This window comes from Rhinolophus ferrumequinum, chromosome 10, assembly GCF_004115265.2.
Source record: "Rhinolophus ferrumequinum isolate MPI-CBG mRhiFer1 chromosome 10, mRhiFer1_v1.p, whole genome shotgun sequence".
Classification (NCBI taxonomy): Eukaryota; Metazoa; Chordata; class Mammalia; order Chiroptera; family Rhinolophidae; genus Rhinolophus; species Rhinolophus ferrumequinum.
The window spans coordinates 2,791,463-2,808,947 of NC_046293.1; the positions used below are offsets into that span (position 1 = coordinate 2,791,463).

The 17,485-nt window shown below is 55.3% G+C and overlaps 1 protein-coding gene across 2 annotated transcripts in view; it reads right to left on the reverse strand.

Annotated features, from left to right (window-relative positions):
* Positions 1–3,938, reverse strand: part of GRAMD4 (GRAM domain containing 4) — a 73,007-nt gene extending 69,069 nt beyond the window's left edge. The window contains exon 1 of one of the 2 annotated variants that reach the window (XM_033117405.1): positions 3,739–3,938. In XM_033117405.1, the coding sequence (XP_032973296.1) occupies positions 3,739–3,767 (29 nt within the window). In that variant the 5' untranslated portion in view covers positions 3,768–3,938. Of the gene's footprint in view, positions 1–2,396; positions 2,520–3,738 lie in introns of those variants that run through there. The other variant, XM_033117406.1, reaches the window with a different exon arrangement.
* Between the last annotated feature and the right edge of the window lie 13,547 nt (positions 3,939–17,485).

The window sequence follows — 17,485 nt, forward strand, 5'->3', positions numbered from 1 at the left end:
GTGCGTCTAAAAGCGAAGAGAGACTTCTCATCGCGACTTGAGATTTACTCAAATTTCCTTCACAAACCCCGAGAAACCTAACTTTACCAAGGGATTACCCGGGAGGTGGCACCGGCTTTGGAGCCAAACAACACAAGTTCCAACCCCGGCTCCGCCACTTAACTAACCAGGGACTTAGGCAAGCCACCCATGTCTTCAAATGTAGAATGGGGTGAAAGTGTATGTTGTGAGGCCACAGGGGACAATGTGTGAAAATCACTGAGCACAATGTCTGAGGCTATAGTCGGTGATTTCTAGTACTATTATTAATTTTTATTGATAGGCCAATACTTCCTGTGTAACCACAGGGGACCGTAATCACAGGGCTTAAACGTAATCACAACTCTGGGTATAACTCAAATGCCACACAATTTTAACAATAGCCCTCAAATGGCAACTGTCATTAGGGGTGAATTATGGCACAGGCCACATGCAGACACCAAAGGTTTTTCCCTAATTAGGGAAACCTTTGCTTTCTTTCTCCACCTCAGTCTGTAAGAGCGGTCGGTCGGAGCAGCCTGCCTTCAAGTTCTCAAGTTAACCGATTACGTTTCTCCATCAGCGGCGCCTCCAAGCAGGGACCGGGCTGCCCCCACACCTGGGGCGGGGTGACGCCTTGGCCACTCTAGTCACTAAACGAGCATCACCCTCAGGGACCCAGCCTCAACCCACGTCCACAGGGCCCGACTGTGGACTTGAATTCACCCCTCTGTAAAGGGTGTTCTCCCAGGACAAAGACCCATGAGAGTCCGCATTGCCATACCACCAAAAAGCCAAGGAGAAAACAGATCTACACACACTGCAGTGCCAAAGAGCCCCCAAGTCAGCTTTCAGTCTCCTCAAAACAAAACCAAGGCCTTCCAAGGACCACCTGAGCGCTCCAGTCGCCTTGGCCGCAGACGCCCGGGCCTGGGCCAACCGAGCGAGCAGAAGCTACTTCCCCTGTATCTGTTACTTTTCACATCCACATCTCATGCTCCCCACTTCATTTTTAACTTCTCTGCTACCACCCCAACGCGGTCAGCAGGCCCCACTGGACACCAAGCATGTACTCGGCTTTTGACAAAAGTGGTCACCTTTGCTCCTCACACCAGACAGCAGCCTCCCCACCCCGCCTGGCAGGGATGGAGGCAGAAACTCAGCAGGTCACACAGCCACCCCCAGTGTCCTCCTTCCCAGCTAGCACACACCTTGCACTACTGGGCACTCTGGAAACGCTCAAATCCCCACCGCAGCCACTAGGCAGGAGACCCCCGTCCTGACTCATACAGAAGGCCAAACACCAGAGACGAGGAGCCAGAGGCCCACGCCGGGGAAAACGGACCTATCTTCTCAAGAGGGGTACCCCCACCCCAAAAACTGAGCACCGGTCTGGAACCACGCCACTGCAGGATGAGAACTCCATTCCCACACAACGCTTGGGTAGATCCAGCTTCTGGAGGGAAACTCCCAAACCACAAAGCATGGAAGCTAGACGGGGTCCACTGTGGCCCATGAGATGTCGGGGTACCCAGTGACACCACCACTAACATGAGTCACACTGTGGAAACCTCAAGGGAGCCCCCCTTCTCAGATTACATGGGTCCCGTCAAGACTGGCCTGGGTTTGGTGCTGGCATCTGTCACAATGTAACATTGCTCAGATACACTGTTACAAAGAGAAAATGGGCTTCAGGCTCACAGCGTCCCCTGGCAGCAGCAGGGCGAGAATCTAATAACACTTCATTTTCATTGTGCCTGAACCACTATTCTAGTCTGTCACACAGCAAAAATGGTGATTCAGTAAAAACAGGTCTCCTCCTCATTTCTAGCTGGTGAAGGCGAGGCCTAGGGAGAGGGAGGAAAGCGGAGGTCAGGAGGTCACAGGAGCTGGCGACTGATCCATCTCCCGACACCCACTTTGGGATGGACTTGACAGATAATTGGAGGACGTGGAGTGGGGCCTGCGCAGCCGGGCAGTTTGGAGAGAGACTACCTGGTTCTTCCTTCATGAAGGGCCCCCTGCCTGCCCTCATAAAAGACAGAATACATCGCTAGCAGGGCCAAGGCCAAGCAGACCACAACTTTGAGAGTTTCCCCTGCAGTTTCCAGGAAATGCCTTTCCTGAGTTCAAGCAGGCAGACGTCGCAGGGACAGGCCCTGCCAGGGCCCAGTCCCCACTGCTGGGATTGCCATATCCCACATCCCACCAGCCAGGGCAGCTGAAAGGAAAGAAGGGCAGAGAAGGGGGTAGCACCCATCTAGAGGCCCCAGTCCCCAGGACCAAGCTGGGAGCCCCCCCCGCCCCCCCAACACCAGGAGTCCAGCACTGGCCAGACTGGGGGTAGGGGGAGGTCAAGACCACTGTCCCAGCATTACCTGTGCTGCAGAAGGATCAACACTGTGTTCTAGGCAGGGGGGAGGACAGGCAAGCGGGCCCCTTACGTGGGCCAGGCAGAGGGTTTTCAGAGGGGTCTGCCAGACTGTGTGTCCCCAAACCAGCCTGGGACACAGGAGGGGAAGAGTCAGGGAAACAACGGCTGCCTGGGGGCAAAGGGCACTGTTACGCTGGCCAGGGTGTTCTGATCTCTGCTCTGGGTGTGCCTGGCCAGTGGGGGGCCTGCATCACCTCATCTACTCCTCTCATCAGCCCCTCTTACCGTTTACGGGGGGAAATTGAGGCACAGGGAGGCTCAATGCTTTCTTACCAAGGTCAGAGCAGGTGCATGATGGAGGCAAGCCTCCAAATTCCTCTCTTAAGTACAGCACAGCCCTGCCCCTGCAGTCCTGCCAGGCCCAGCTGGAAAACAACCCCCAGGCTGGGCTCAGAACTCTGGGTTTCCTATCCAACCAGCACAAGGAAGGCAAGAAGGGAATCCCATTCTGCAAAAGGTGTCCCCAAACAGAATTGTCCCTGCGTCTGGAAAGGAAGGGCTGCTGGGAGGACCTGGCTTCCAGGGGGTTCCCCCCTACCAAGTCTCCAGCCCAGGGGTTGCTCCTGCCACCTGGCGGGGGTGCCCGCCAGGGAAGGGCACCACCAGCCCACGGGTGGGGGCTCTGGCTCTCCTACCCTCCCTGATTGGAAGCCTGGACGGGGTGCAAGGCCTGCTCCAGGCAGGTGGGGGCCCCAAGCAGGTGGGGGCCCCAGGCTGTGGACTGCCACACTACACCCCACCTCCTCTCCTGCACGTGGACCTGGGCCTCGTGAGAGCCCCACTAGCAAACAGTCCCAAACAAAACGAGAGGAGAGGGCAGAAAGGGGGATAACGTGGGGGCGAGCGCCCACAACTTTCTGGTGGGGTCCTCTCTGAGGTCGCAGGGCCGAGGGGCTCCCTTCTTCTCTCCTGTGTCCCCAAAGAGTGGGTTGGGAGGACGACATTCGCCGCGTCCACGCCCCCGTCTGGCCTCGGTGACCCCCTAACCGGCGACCACCACCCCAGCCCGGGCCTCGCGACCCCGCAACGTCCTTCTTTCCCTGGCGGGCCAGGCTAGAGACCGACCAGGAGACGCCGGGAGCCGGGACGCGCGCCCGGCCCGCGCGGGACCCGGAGGCGTGTGTGCGGGGCGCGCCCGCGCGGGGCCCTGCTCGGAAGGCCGCTGGAGCCCGGCGCGGGGAAGAACGTGGCCAGGCGCGCCGGGTCGCGGCCCCGCGGGCCAGAGCCCGGAGCGTGTCCGTGAGTCCGCCGAGGTCCGTGTGGGCGTCCGCGCGCGCGCCGCTTACCCTGAGCGGAGATCGGGGCCAACTCTCATCCACCCGCCGCTACGGCGCCCCCGTCGCCGGCCGCACGGCCGCGCTGCACCTGCCGCCCGCCCGGGAGCCCAGCGGCGCCGGGGAGCGCGGAGGAGGCGGCCCCGCGGATCCCGGCCACGAGCGCGGAGGCGGCGGCGGCGCCAGGTCGCGCGCTCGCGTCCCGCTGCGCGGAGTCTGCGCGCCCCCGGTCTGGCCTGCGCAGCCGCCGCCCCGCCCCGAGCGCAACTACCTCCCCACGTGCGCGCCGCCCAGCCCCGCCCCACGCCGCGCCTTAAAGGGACCGCCCCACCCCGCGCCTCGCCACCGCTCCGCCCCTCCTAGCACGGCGGATTCCGGGGCCGTCGCGGATGCGCCTACCCTGGCAAGACCGCTTATGCGTGCGTGTGTGTGCGCGCGCCCTAGCTCAGGCACGCGGTGCAGCCTTTGTTTGGGTGGCCCACGTGTGTCTCCGCCACTCGCACCCACGTGCACGCGCGGCGGCTCCAGCGCGCCGCCTGTCGCGGTCACAGCCACGCGGTCCCGCGCGTTTGTCTCGGCAGAGGCCTCGGGCACAGCCACGCACAAGCACGCACGCTGCTGTCACCTTGCTCCCTGCCCGCCCGCGGGGCACCCCAGCGGGGGTGCACCCATCGGGTCTGCAACTGCTTGGCAGTGGTCACCTGGGAGGGCGAAGATTGAGGAACTAACTCAATGCCCACCTACGAGGGACTGTGACCTCAGGGGTCAAGGACATCGCTCTCCACAGAGACCCCTGCCCAGGACTGCTATCCCCATGGCCAGGGTTGGAGACAGATTCAGACAACCCGGAGATCCTTGCTCTGACTTTCCCCCCAGCAGCTATCTCCAGTGGAATTAGATAATCCCCCCAATCCCAGCGGACCTCTGGGACTGCAGGTGAAGCCAGGATCCTCACTGAGCGGCGCCTCACCCCACCCCTAGGTCCACACTGCAGCATGTGGGACCTGCACACTCCTCACCAGGCCCACCTGCCCCGCCCCAGCCAGCCCCCACCCCCTCCCCCCTCCCTCCCATCTGTCTAAGCCCTGCTGCCCACCTCCTGCTGGGCCACCTCCAAGCACATCTGGCCTGCTCCTGCCTCGGGCTTTGCTGCGCCTTCTGTGGGGCCTGCTCGCCATCTCCAAGAGCTGCACAGCTCTGCCCTCACTCTCTTCAGGTCTTTGCTCAAGTGGCACTTTATCCTGAGGTCCATCCTGACCTCCTTACTTAAAAATCATTGGGTACCCACCACTCGTCCCCTCCCCTCTGGCTTTATGGTTCTTTCTGGCACCGAGCATTTTGTAATAAGCTCTGGTAAGCAGAATAATTGACTCCCAAGATGTCCACACTCTGATCACCGGAACTTGTGAATACATTACCTTACCTGACAAAAGGAACTTTGCAGATGTGATTAAGTTAAGGATCTAGAGATGGCGAGAATGTCCTGGGTTATCCAGGTGGGTCCAATGTCATCATAAAGATCCCAGTGTGATCACAAGAAGGAGGCAGGGGGTCAGGATTCGAGGAGATGTGACTATGGAACCAGAGGAGACAGAAAGAGAGAGAGAGAGAGAGATCTGAAGACGCTACACTGCTGGCCTTGAAAATGGAGGAAAGGAATACAAGCCAAGGAATGCGGGTGCTTCTAGAAGCTGGAAAAGATGGGAAATGGATTCCCCTCTGGAATGCCCAGGGGGAACTAGCCCTGCTGACCCATGACTTTAAGATTTCTGACTTCCAGAACCATAAGAGAATAAATGTGGGTTATTTCACACTACTAAGTTTGTGGCAATTTGTGATGGCAGCAGTAGGAAAATTACACATATTCTATTTAGTGCTCTAATTTGTTCTGTGCATTTTCTGTTTCCACACTAGAATGTCAGCTCTGTGGGGCAGGGGCATTTCCTATTTCCTCCTGCTGGCTCTTCAGCCCCTAGCATAGTGCCTGGACCCAGGTTGCGTACACATGTGTCAAATGATCATGTCTAACCTTGGGACTTTTGCACAGGCTGCGGTCACTGCCTGGACTGCCCTCCTTCATTGGCTCCAGGCACCTACCTCCCTCTGACCAGCCAGTTTGGGTGCTCTGCCTCTTTCCATCCCAGCACCAAGGCCAATTGCCTCTGAACCTGTCTCTCCAGCCAACCCGTGTTCTGCCTGAGGGCAGGGGCCACATTTGACCCCCTGCAGCCTCCCAGCCCAGGGCCACAGCAAGCAGATACTGGGTGTACTGTCCCTCTCTGTAAATCCAGGGACAGTGATTCTTCTCTGGCCATCTCACTCCTTTCTGCTCCTATAGATGTGCTCCTTTGAGGCACACCCATGCTCAAATGGCCCCTCTTCCAGGAAGCCTTCCCAGACTGCCCCTTTTCTCTGAGCTCCCACAGGAACAATCTATCCATCCTGGATTCTTTAAGAAGAGCCAGCCTGCCCACCGGCCCCTCCCAGCCTGGGCCCACTGCCATAGGGACTTCCTCATTCACCCTGGTCCTGGGCCAGTGTTCCCCCTCCTTTAGCCACGCCCCTCCAGCCATTCCACCCTTTAGACTTGGACATTGGCCCCAGAGCTGCTATCCCACCCTAGATTCTGAGCACTGGCCACAGCCCTCAGACATCTCTCAGGGGAACTGCTCTCTCTCCAACCTGGTCCAGGTGGCTTCGACCTGTGGCCCTGGCCCTGTGACAGTGGGAGGGCCTGCCCAGAAAGGTTGGGACCACATTACCGACGCTTTTTGCCTCTGGAGGGACAAGCCTGGGCAGGCCCATGTGGCTCTGTGTCCGTGGACATATCACCTAATGCTCTGAGCCTTGGATTCCTTGTCTGCAAAGTGGAGCAGTGAGATGCCCAGCGCCAGGCTGTGGTCTCTACCAAGTCCTGCATTGTCCCTCTGAGGAGGGGAGTGGCAGCCTGGGGGGGCGCCAAGGGCGTGCAAGGCCTGCAAGGAGGGCCTGGACCAGGGTCTACAGGGCCTGCCGGCCATGCTGGGGGCTGACGTCCTGCTAGTTCTTTGTATTCTGAGGCAACCAGCACGTATTTGCACTTCGGTGCACAGGGGTGCCTTACACATAGTAAGGACTCAACAAAGGTGGAACTAACGAGTGGCCAAATGACACCCAGAAACATTCCCTGATTTCCCTGACTTTCAAGTGCCATCGGTAAGAGGCACCAACTTAATAAACAGCTTTTCAGGAAAAAGTGAACCACCCACAGCTGCATCAGCCGCTCTCCTCTGTTGTAACTGTTTCAGCATCTCAGAAATGTCAAGATAGAACAGGTGAGCACCTCAGAGCGAAGGGAGCATGATGGTAAGTGCAAGATGTGAAGGGCTCTCCTTGCTGTGGTCCTGGGGAGATTGTGCTTCCTGCAGACTGGAGGCCCTGGTAGGATAAACGATAAACGGCTCCTCAGCAGGGCTCAGCCAGGCTCCAGGGAGGTGGCAAAGCACAGACCCCGGCCTGCAGGCCTGGGGCAGGGACTGGCCCCACAAATTTGCAGTTCTGGCCTCTGAACCTAACGGAGTCCGCCACCTCGTGGCCACGGGCGGCAGTACAAGGGCCGGCGCCACGCCCCCTGGGCCGTCCCTTTGGAGGCCTTCCCAGACCCCGCCCCTGCCCAATCCTCATCCGACCGCAGGCCAGGTGCGGGTACCACTTAGGGGCCACAGGCCACATGGGCAGCGTCTCCCTCCTTAGCAACCCTGCCTTCTGCTCCCTCGGGGACCAGGCTTTAGAACCACTGCTAACCTGGCTCTAGGCTCTGGGTCTTACCTGCTCTGTGACCCTGGCAAGTACTGCCACCTCTCTGAGCCTCAGTTTCCCTATTTTGCAGGATGGTGGTCACAAACCTTCCTTCTCGCCCCTCACTGGCTCCACGACTATGCAGACGCGGCCACCAGTCAGACCTGGACTTCATAGACTTTATCGCGGGGGCAGAAGTTCTGTGCGATTGCCACTCCAAATGGTAAGTGGGGTTGGGGGTGCACGGGGAGCACTCGCCCCCAGCCTGGGGGGGTTGGGGGCTTGTTGGAGGAGAGTCGGCCTGGCAGAGGCCAGAGGGAGGAGGTTGTGGGGGAGCAACAGCCCTTTCTGTCCGTGGGCTGATTGGGCGTGGTGGGTGAGGGAGAGCTGGGCGGCTTGTGAGCGGAGGTGGGCGGTGGCCGCGAGCCAAGAGGGATTACAACAGAGCAAGCTAGAGGAGGGTTACAGTTGGACACTACACAAAGTTATGATAAGAAAAAGAGAGTAAGGCAGAGAGTTGTGATCCTGTGGACCAGCTCTGCTCCATAGAACTTTCCAGAATGATGGAAATTCTCTATATTTGTGCAGCCGGATACAGTAGCCACACATGGGTATTGAGCACTTGAAATGGTTAGTGCGAAGGAGAAACTGACCCTGTTGTAATTGTATTTCATTTTAATTACTTCAAATGCAAATAGCCAAATGTGGCCAGTGGCCATCCAATATTGGACAGCACAGCTGTAGCATATGAACGTGCATCAGAAAGACTTGCCCACAAAACAGATGAAAACTGGAGTCCTGTACTTCAAAATGAGGCCGAAAAACTAATAAAGTGATAGAAATCATGAAAGAACAACATAATTCAGAAGTAGAAAAATTCAGAAAATAGATGGTTGGAGGAAACAAAAATTTGAGAGTTTTAGAGCTCAGGGAATAAGTAGAAATAAAAGAAAAAAGTAATTCAAAACTAAAAGGAACACAAGAAGAAATAAACACAACGGATAATGCCTTGCGATAAATGGAAGATAGAAAGTGGGAGATTTCTTTAATAAAAAAGAAAAAAGGGGGGGGCCGGTTTTTCAGTGGTTAGAGCACGGTGCTCTTAACAAAAAGTTTGCCGGTTCGATCCCCACATGGGCCACTGTGAGCTGCGCCCTCCACAACTAGACTGGAACAACTACTTGACTTGGAACTGATGGGTCCTGGAAAAAACACACTTAAAATAAATAAAAGTTAAAAAAAAACAGAGAGAGATAAAAAAGATTTGAGCAAGAATGAGAGCTATGAAGGATAAGCAGGAAAGATCTAACATACAACTCATTATAAAATACCCTGAAGAAGAAACTCAGATCAATGGAACAGAACAAATATTGAAACTACAATTCAAGAAAGCATTCCTGAATTTTAAAACAAACAACCTTGAAATCACCTATTGAACGAACATACCCCATATGAGGAAGATTGATCTGGAATGAGCAAGCCTGAGACATAGTTGAGTGTAACTATTGAACTTTAAAGAAAAAGAAAAGAAAATCCTTGGACACCCTGGTAAGAAACAAACAAACAACAACAAACAGGTCACTTACAAGGAAAACTGCCAGATCCCACTGGACTGCTGACAGCCATGCTTTATACCAGAAGACATATTCCAACTGTCCAAGAAAAGGAAATATGAGCCCACAATGCTAGTATACCCGGTCAAAACAGCCCCCGGGGTGAAAGGCTGCAGAGGAGCTGGTCCTGTTCAGGATTATTGGTTCCACAGCCTTTCCTGAAGTAATCCGTGAGAGACTGAACTTCAGAGAATGGAAATGAATGGAGAATCAGCAAAAAAGGACTAATGAACAGGAAGTGCATTTCATCCTTAGAATTCAATTTAACTGAGGTGATGTAGAGACAGTGGGGGAAGAATAAGTATGTGAAAAGTAGGATCAGCTTGCTATTACCTATGGGTGTGAACAGGACATAAAAAAGTATGATTTCAAATCGGACGCTAGGGGGGAGTGAAGAGGAATGAAAGGTTACCAGCTAATTTCATTACCTTGTTTCCCCGAAAATAAGACCGAGTCTTATATTAAGTTTTGCTCCAAAAGACGCATTAGGGTTTATGTTCAGGGGATGTCCTGCTGAAAAATCATGCTAGGGCTTATTTTCCGGTTAGGTCTTATTTTCGGGGAAACATGGTGTTTCTCCTGCTAGGGAGCCAACAGACAATTGAAGAAGAAGGAAGGAAGGAAAGGCGGGAGGGAAGAAGGAAGAAGGAAGGCAGGCAGGCAGATAGACAGTGGACCAAGGATATTATGTAGACGTGTTAATATAAAGTAATCAATACAGCATAGGTAAAGGTATAATAAAAAGAGAGTAAATAGAACAGGCTACCTAGAGAAAGACAATCATTTAGCTTAAAAAGTGAGGAATACAAATATTCTTTTTCACATCCTTAAAAACTTAAAGGATAATTCATAAATGTTTAAAACAGTTAACCTCAAAGAAGAGTAAAACAGTGTAGAGAGCGCTCTTTGAAAATACCTTGTTTTGTAGATTAATTAGTGAAACAAACTTAGTTTTTTAAAAATCCTAAAAACAACAACAAAAAATGAAGAACCCAATTGCACATTTTGATGGTGACACAACCGTACAGAGAAGAGGCATTCCAAGTGACCTTAAAATACAATAATTGGCCCATCTCTACTGGTATACAACCCAAGGACACCCAGGGCCCTCTCAGGGCCCCGCCCCACAGCCAGCCAGCCCTGCTCATCAGTGGGGGAACCTGGAGACCCAGGGCACTCGCCCAGCCCGTCTCTATCCAGCTCCTCTCCCAGTACACAGAGATTGAATCCATCAACCAACAGCATGGAAACACACCCACAAACCACAAACTCAGCCTCCCCTTGGCCCACTGGATGCCCACAGGCAAAACTCACCCAGAGAAGGGAGGCGGGGCCCAGACCGGCTCTGCCTGTATGGGGAAAGAGCTTGCCTGCAGCCTCCATAAAAGCCTGGTGACTAGATGAGCCACCTTTAGGACCCAAGGCCCCGGGGCTCCTGTTTTAAGGAGGCAAGAGCCAGACAAGGAGGAAGGAGGGTTTGGCCACTGCTGCTTCACCTCCCTGGTCCTTGGTGCCCTCCCTGCACACGTGGGGAGACGTGTGTAGTGGCCCTGGGCCTAAGAGCACAGACTCTGGGTTGGGACTTCTTGGGCTTGAGTCCTGGCTTTGCTGCATACAGGCTGTGTGGCTCTGGACACATTACTGAGCCTCTCTATGCCTGAGTTTCCTCTCCTGTGAAGCAGGGATCAAACAGAACATACCACCAAGGGTCATTATGTGGAGTCCATGAGTTAGTATTCATACAACATTTAAAACAGTGCCTGGCACATGGTAAATGCAATGTAACTGGAACCTCGAAATTTCATCCAACCATTCATTATTCATTTAGCAAATGTTTCCCCATCAGGTGTTCTTGCCAGGTCCTGGCTGGGCCCTGGCTCGGCAGAGATGAACCAAAGGAAAATACAACATACCTACAGGCAACCGCATCACATGGTAGCCTGGGACTCATGATCTGTGAGGACTCCTGGGTTCCACGGGACGTGAGAAGCAGGAAGGAGCACTTCTGTTTGGGGTAGTCAGGGAAGGCTTCTTAGAGGAGGTGGGCATTTAAGTCGGGCATGGAGGCCTGGGCCAGCAGTGACGGGTACAAGGCACTTGCAGCCTACTGATTGGCTGAGTCAGAACATTGCTGCTGGGTGCTAAGCCTGCTGGGAACAAGGACCTAAAACGAGTTTGTTGCAGAACTGAGAGTGGATCCTTAAACCCACTCAGTTTGGTAACCTGCACATTGCATGTTCCTGGCATTGCCTCCAAGGGGTGTCCACGGCCCTGGCCAGGCTGCAGGCTGGGGAGCAGCAGGTGTGGGCTGATGACCTCCTGACACTGCTCTCCTCACATACGTCAGCTGATTCCTGAGGTTGGGGTCCTGACACCGACGTGACTCATGAGGCAAGACCCCTGGGGGCCTGGTCTGGCCTGCCCCCGTGCAGAAGACTGAGGTGTCAGTCTCTTCAGGCCTCCAGCCCTTGTCAAGCCCCAAGGTCACCACAAGGTGCTGTGAGAGCCACCCTGGGAGCCTAGGGCCTGCCTGGGCAGAGATCACCCCCAGGAGCCAGTGGGCTTACTGACTCCCAGAAAACAGCCAACGCGCGTTCCGGCCTGCCCAGGCACACCCTCTCCCCCCAGCTAACGATGACGCAGCCTGCTCAGTCACAGCCCACCCCACCCCCATCCCCAGTTAACCATGACGCAGCCATCAAGGCCTAGCCCCGCCGTCACCTCCTCTGGGAAGCCTTCCTGACCCCCAGGCTGAGCCAGAAGCCTCCATGGGGTCCCTGGCCTTGGGGCTTCCCTATGTGACATGGATGGAGTGTGGCGATCCATGTGACAGAAAAACCAACTCAGACCAGCTCAAGCAGAAAAAGAAATGTGTTAATGCACGTAACTGCTACGTCCAGGACATCCTTCAGGCGTGGCTGCATCCAGGGCTACTGGGCTCCACCTCTTTTCGTGTTGATTCCATCTCATGGAAGTTCCAGGCCAACCTTCTCCCCCGTCAGCAACCCTGGCAGAAGCAGAGATTTACTCTGCCAGGCGGTTCTAAAAAAAACACTTGAGAACTGGGCCTCACTGGCTGTGGTTGAACTGGCTGGGGTCATATGTCAACCCCTGAAATACGAAGGACGGGCGTTAGCTCTACCTGGACCAATGGCCTGACACTGGCAGAGGAGAAGGGGTGCAGAGAGCAGTCGAAGGGGAAATGGAGCTAGCCAGGCAGTAACACGGCGGGCTCATTGCAGCTGGCACCCCACCAGACTGCTCGGGCAGGAATAGTCTGAGGCATCTGTGCCCAGTGTTGCCCTGCACAGGCTGGCAACAGCCAAAGGGCTCTAGCCCACTGGCTTTGGGTAGGTGCTTCAGGGCCTTGGCACATGCTGTTCCCTCTGCCTGGACCGCCAAGTACCTCTCTCCTCCCTCCAATTACCACCTTCGTGTCCTGCGGATCCGCAATTCTAATTACGTGCACGTTAGCCCCTCACTCCATCCTCCCGGCCTCCTTACCTTTCTTCATATTTTCTGTCTTCTTACCTTTCTGTGCTGCATCCTGGGAAATGTCTTCAGATCTATGCTCCAATTCACCGATTCTCCCTTCAGCTGTTCAACTCCTGGAGTTTCAAGTTCCAGCATTTATGTTTACATTTGTAATAGCGCTACTTGGTTGCTTTTCAAATCCATCTGGTGTGTTTTTCAATAGACTCTGGTTCCTTTTTTATCTTCTTCCTTATTCTATCTTTTATTGCTCCATCTATTTCAAACATTCAAATATCTGAAGTTTTGGGGTAGCTACACCTCTGTTGTTGTGATTGACTCTCACCTTACGATGGCTTGTTTCCTGTGTCTCACCACTTTTTTACGGACAGTTCATAGTTGGTCGAGAGTCCTCAGGAATCCTGACGGCCTAAAATGGTATGCTTTCCTTCCGAAAGGATTTTTGTTTGCATTTGCCAGTCATAACCAGGTATTCCCAACCTAGGACTGTTCCTTTAATTTCTTGACTTGGGAGTCCCCTGTGTATAAGGATAGTGTAAATTTAATTCCAGTGCTGCATGAGAGTAGGCCTACGGTTATGAATTCTCAAGGGAAATTACGACTTTATGTATATATTTTCTACCTGAAGCCCTGAAGCAGACACCCAGATTTCCCAGTAGGCTCCCTTTGCTGGTAGGCAGATTTAGTTGGAACCACCACTCTCTCCTTAAGGGGGTCACCCCTTGTGAGGCTCTCAGCTCATGTGGGAGTCTTGGGGTTACCTCTCTCATGACCTACCCCACTGCATTGCCTCAGTCCTACCTCTCAGGAAAATCCAGGAGAATGCTTATTATCATCTATCTGGCTCCAGCTGATTCTTTTTGGGGGGTCGGGGGGTCTTTCTTACACGCTCAGCAATGCAGTGAAGTTATGTCTGTAGACGTTTACCCAGCCCCGGGTGGCAGCATGGCATTTTAGGGTATCTCATCACCATGCTGCCAGAAGTCCCCTCATCAGCTTCTCCTGGGTGTCGTGTCCTTTGCCTCTGGCATAGCTGGCCCCTTGCTCTGAGTGGTGTTTAGAGGGGGCAGGGTGTGCGTTTTGGGGGCTCGCCCATGGAATGGGGGCTGCCCCACACCCGCTTCCTCTTCAGCTCTCGGGCTGCAGAAGGCGTGTTCACAGGAATCAGAGACCTGCAGAAGCACCGCCGCCCTGGTGACCTCACGGACGGCCAGCGGGATGCACAGGACAGCGTGATGGGTGTGTCTGTGTGTACGTGTTGTGGGGTCCTGAGGGGACGTTTGGCTGTGCGTGGTGGGGAGAACCCTCGAGCTGGTGAAGCTGGCCATCTGGGTTGGAGACTCTCCACCAGGCAGTTGTGTTCACGGTAACGAGCTGGGCAGTGGTGAGTTCTCAGTGAGGCTCAGCAAAAGCCAAATCAGGCGCCTTTCACCCCGTCTACAGAGGAAGGGACACAGATTACACTGTACCCCGGGCACACAGCTGGAACTCGATCCAGACTGCTTTGGCCACCTCCAGCTCTCCACCCATCACCCCCAAGCTGGCCACCCAAGGAGTGACATTTTCCTGTAGACCAATGAGCAAGGAGCTAGTCAAAGGAATGACTCTCAAATGCCAGAATTTCTGTCTATGACAAAGACAAGAGAGCTGAGCTCTGGGGGACTGGCTGCCCCCGGGGCACGTGGCCTCCTCCCCACCCCAAGGAACTTCCTGGCTGTGGCTTTGGGATGGCCACAGCCTGGTGCCCCGTGTGTCGTCGTGGGCAGACACCTTCTCACGGTGGGATGTGGTATCTACACCTGTGTTCTCTGGCCACCACCTCACAGTGGGCATCTGGTTTTGTCACTCGGTCCCTCCCTGACCCTCGCTGACTCCACCCTCCGTCCCTGTTCTAACATGCACGCCTGACCATGTCCCGCCACAGCTTAAAATCCCCATCACCTGCAGGCCCGACTCCTTCATCCAGCCCCTGCCTACCTGTGACCTCGTCGCCAGCACTGCCCCCGTCTCACCCCTCACTAATAGCAAAATGCTTCTAGTCTCCACCCCGCCACCCCACCACGTATACAGTAAGCTACGCCTCTATTATGCGTCTACAAATTGTTCCCTCTGGTGGCGTCCACAGCCCCATCTACCCAGTGAAGTCTTAGTCACACTTCAAAACCCAGCTACCCCAGAAAGCTTTCTCAGACACCTTTCCCCATCACAAGGGGAGACAACGCTTTCTCTTTGCAGTGACTCTGTCCCACGGTTTTATCCCACAGTATTTTCACTAGTATGTGTGCATACCTGTCTGCCCAGTAGACTGAACTCGGGCCAGCGCATCTGATTAAATGGGCCCCACGTCCCGGCACAGAACAGGGTAGGCCCTCAGCAGGGGTGTGTGGCCCAGATGAAAGGAAGCAGCCTTCCCCCAATCATGGCGAAGTGTGGTGAAGCCTTGGGGTCTCGGGAGGGAGGGGGTGCTCCTGGCCTCCACTCTGGAACAGAGCCCCTGCTCCTCCCACGCTCACCCTGGTCAGGAGCGATGGTTGATGAGTTGACGCTTTGCACTTCTGCCAACACCACCACCCGTTCTTACGCTTTGACGGGCGGTGTGAGCAGAGGCTTCCCCGTAGAAGCCCCTAGCTAGGCCCCGCCCACCCGCCGCGGCCGCCAGGAGTGCCCCACTCTGGGTGCCCATGTCCGAGTCGCCTGTGACTGTGGTGTGGCAGCCAGAGGAGCTAAGGATGCAGGCCGGACGAAGGCCGCTAATCTGCCGACCTTGAGGTGGGAGGTTGTCCTGGATTGTCTGGGTGGATCCAACCTAATCAGAAGGATGCTGGAAGGGGAAGCAGGAGGCAGAGAGTCAGTGCTCTGACAGAGGAAGGCCACGGTGCCGCGCTGCCGGCTTTGCAGGTGGAGGGAGGGGCCACCAGCTAAGGAGGGCGGACTGTCTAAGAAGGTGGGAAAGGGAAGAACACGGGGCCTGCCCCGAGAATCCAGAAAGGACGCTGCGCTGCTGACGTTTCCGCTTTAGCCAGTGAGACCCACGTTGGACTCCTGACCTCCAGACGTGTAGGGTAAAAAAACGTGTGCTGTTTTAAGCTCTTGAGTTTGAGATGTTTTTACATCAGCCGGGGGGAATTAATTCACCCCATTTCACAGAGGAGAAGACTGAGGCCCAAAGAGGAGAAGGGACTTACCCGAGCCCACAGCCAGTGGCCCCGCCAAGCCTCCCGCCTCCATGCCCAATGCTCCTGTCCTGCCCACTGTTCTGGGATGGAAAGCACAGAGCCCCCAGCAAACACCCACTGTCGATTCTGCAGAGGTGAGACGGTGGGGAAAGCAAGCCAGATCAATTTTCTGGGTGCTCCAGAAATGAGAGAATTTTGTGGACGGAGAAGCCTTGAGTCATGCAAAGCATTCAATTAGCCAATTTTGACAGACGTTGAAACTTGTAGGAACCGAACGCTCTGCCAGCAGCCCCTCCTTGTCATAGTCCGCTTGACGTAGGTGGCAGCACGCCACGGATGTCAGCTGCATCTGGAATTTCTTCGCTCCGTGCACACCCAGAACGTTCACCTCCGACTCCTCGCCGGCTGCACCCGGAGGCCAGCCCAGTGGCGCTGGCCTATTTATGGGGTCCTCATCCATCTTCTTTCCTTTTGATCAGGGCAGGGTCTGCTGTCCTCGAGGGGCTGCAGCTCTCAGCACGCTCACCAGGCCCCAGCAGGGCATGACTCATAGCCCTGCCCCCTCCGCCAGCAGAGGGGGGGCCGGGGCTCCCCAGCTGCCTGGGCCAGAGCCAGTTCCTGGGCTGCTGGAGCTGTCCCCCCACCCCCAGGTGACTCCAAGAGGCCACCCCCTGGGTCCCAGGCCACCTATTCCTCCTGGGGATCTCTGTGACCCCTGGAAGGAAGGCCTCTATGAAAAGAGCGTTTCCTAGCTTGCCTTTTCCCCCTGGCAAGGCTGGCACCCAGGAGCGCCTTGGCACTGATGGCTCCTCAGAGCTGATTCCTCTTGCCCAGAAGCCACCTGAGTTTCAGGCCTGTGTCCCCCCCTCCAGCCCCACCCCAGTCACTACATGGACTCAGTCCCCTGGAAGTAGAGATTCCTGTCCAGGCCAGATGGCCCCACCCCCAGGCCCTGGTTTAAGGAGAAGTGTCAGCTCCTTCAGGCTCGGGGTCAGGCTTCTCCTGGGGGTGAGGGGGAGGCCTCTGCCCCATGTTCTGTCCCTGGCCCCCTCCCCACTGCCTCTGGGTGACCACAGCTGGGAGGCCTGTGCTCTGTCCCCAACACTTCCACGTAGTGGGCAGGCAGCCGGACTCTGGCGTTGAGTGTTGCTAAGGGGCCGGGGCCAGAGGACATTCCATCATAACAACGGCAAAAATAGCCATGATCGTTTAGCCACTGCTCCCGGACCTGGGTCCCGGATATGCCGTCCTCCTGGGAGGGGGACTCAGGCATAGGAGGTGGAGGAGGGACAAGGTTGGCTCCCAAGCTTTGTGACCCTGTGTGGAGATCCTTCTTTTTGCTTTTTCATTTTTAAGACGATATAATAAGGATATGGGGACTGTCTTTGCCTTATCTGGGTCTGCCCCATTCTTACAGAACCAGTAACAAAATCACTCTTGCCCATCGCTCCCGTACCCAGAAATGTTTTGCAAGTTGGTAAGAGAAATAAACAAGGAGGGGTGCTTCTCCGTCATCCTCTTCCCGCCAACATCATGGGGAGGGGGATCCTCCTGAGGAAGACTCAGGAGGCCTTTTCCACCTCTGCCTCCCAGTGGACTCTGGGGGGTCGCACGCAGGGGTTCTCCCTGACCGTTTCCCCAGAGTGATTTGATGCACAGTGGCCCTTCTGTAGAGACAGAAAGGCGTCATGAAGGCAGGAC